At 61.3% G+C, this 1,871-nt stretch overlaps 1 protein-coding gene across 1 annotated transcript in view; it reads right to left on the bottom strand.

The window, feature by feature from the left end:
* Window positions 1-1,871, bottom strand: part of COL5A3 (collagen type V alpha 3 chain) — a 43,470-nt gene that overhangs the window by 11,864 nt on the left and 29,735 nt on the right. The window contains exons 38-41 of the mRNA XM_045290293.1: window positions 1,323-1,430; window positions 1,091-1,198; window positions 950-1,003; window positions 326-379 (exon numbers count right to left, since the gene is read on the bottom strand). Of these exons, the coding sequence (XP_045146228.1) occupies window positions 326-379; window positions 950-1,003; window positions 1,091-1,198; window positions 1,323-1,430 (324 nt within the window). The remainder of the gene's footprint in view (window positions 1-325; window positions 380-949; window positions 1,004-1,090; window positions 1,199-1,322; window positions 1,431-1,871) is intronic.

Genomic DNA, 1,871 nt, shown 5'->3' with positions numbered 1-1,871 from the left:
ATTCGCAGATTGAGTTCTGCTTCAAGCCTGTTGGTCACGGTGAGTGGTTGGGTTTTGGACTCCGTCTGAGTTTGGACGATAAGGAGTTTGGAGTTGGGGTGAAAGTTAAAGGTCATGAAGAGGGTTGAGATCGGGGCTGAGATGGGGTTCAGGGTTGGGGCCGAGAGTGCAACTGGGTTAAATGCCAGGGTTGAGTTCATTTTGGGTATTGCCGCTGAGGGACAGGGTGGGGAGAGGGTCGAGGGGGGCCCTGAGTCAGGCTGAAGAACACGCTCGCTCCCATCAGGGATCGACAAGGGTCCCAGAGCTCAGAGCACTCACTCACCGGCAAGCCTGGGTGTCCCACAGGACCTTGAATCCCTACTGGTCCAGGTGGGCCCTGGGGATGGGGAGGGGGGGGGCGAGAAACAAAGTCCAAGGCCCCTCAGGTTCAAGATGGAGTGGGGGCACTGGCAATGTCAGTCCCTGCCTCCCTGCCCATAACTCTTTGTTAGAAAAATCACACCACCAGGGGCAGCTACGTCCTCTCAACCCCATCTCCCTAGCAGACGATTCTTGGGATCCAAAAGGGCACCGGCCTCTATTTCTGGTCTAGCCTGCCAGACCTGTCTCTGGAAGTCTCACCACAGCCCGGCAACTGAGCTGGCTCACTGCTGCTGCTGGATACCGGAACTGAAGGCCAAGGGCCTCCCAGCCAGAGCCAAGTGTGGGCCACCAGAGAAGAGGAGAGGAGAGGGTCACCTCCCCCTTCCCTTGGGGCCCAGCTTCTATCTGCAGTTGGGTTCTGTGAGCCCTGACCCGAAGCATTCTGGTAAGTTTGTAATGCTTGCAGGTATGAGGATAGGGCCCGGGAAGGTGGCAAGTTCTGTACATCTTCCCGCTCCTCCCAGACACCCCTCCCCCTCTTCCCTTCTGGGGGAGAACTCCACAATTGGGGGCCCCCACTCACCGCTTCCCCCTTGTCCCCTTTGCTCCCCTTATGACCAGGGGCGCCCACGTCTCCCTGCAGAAGAAACAGGATGAGAGAAGACCCGGCCTCTCCACACCGTCCATGCTCCTCCTGGCCCCTGCCTCCCCAGGCGCCCCTCACCTTGTCCCCCTCCTCTCCTGAAGGCCCGGCAGCTCCATTGGGTCCAGGAAGGCCCAGGGGCCCTGGGATGCCCTCTTTGCCAGTGGGACCGGAGGCGCCACGTTCACCCTGACTCAGAGAGTTGGAAAGGGTGGGAAAGGCGGGTCAGGGGGCTAGGGCTGGAATGTCCCAGGGGTCCCTGTACATGGTAGGCCCGGGTCCCCCGGGGGAATGGGCTGGGCAGGTCACTTACCAGGGACCCCTTCTCGCCTGTAGGTCCAACTGGGCCCTGGCCTCCACTTTGGCCAGGAAGCCCAATGCCTCCTGCTGGGCCCACAGGACCCCGTTCACCAGGGGAGCCCTGAAAATGAGGACATCATAACCAGGCGTGGCTCTCCTTCAAGGAGAGAGAGCGGCTGGGCAGTCCCCCTTTCCTCCTCTCCGGAAATCAAACACCGAGCTTGGTCAGTCTCGGCTCTGCCCACCACCCTCCTCCAGGTGGTTCCCAAACCCTGAACATCCTGCCCCAATCACTGCCCTGCACAGCCCCCCTCTCCCGGGTTCAGCTCCAGTCCCACCAGGCCCCTCCAGGTTCCTCACACACCAGGCAGCCTCCGGCCTCAGGGCCTTTGCACCTGCCGTTCCCTTTGCCTGGAACACTCATTCCTCTTGAAGATGCCCACTTGGTCCCTCCCCTGTCTCCTTCAGGGCCCGGCTCAGCTGTCACCTCCAGAGGCCTTCCTTGGTCAGCCCATGCCCGCTGCTGTCTGCCACCCTGTGCTCCACATCTCGGGGGGTGGGG

This window comes from Echinops telfairi, unplaced genomic scaffold (assembly GCF_000313985.2).
Source record: "Echinops telfairi isolate 266 unplaced genomic scaffold, ASM31398v2 ScPeMD7_36;HRSCAF=134, whole genome shotgun sequence".
Lineage (NCBI taxonomy): Eukaryota > Metazoa > Chordata > Mammalia > Afrosoricida > Tenrecidae > Echinops > Echinops telfairi.
The sequence above is the reverse complement of the archived record's forward strand: the minus strand, read 5'-3'. Positions and strand labels throughout refer to the sequence as shown.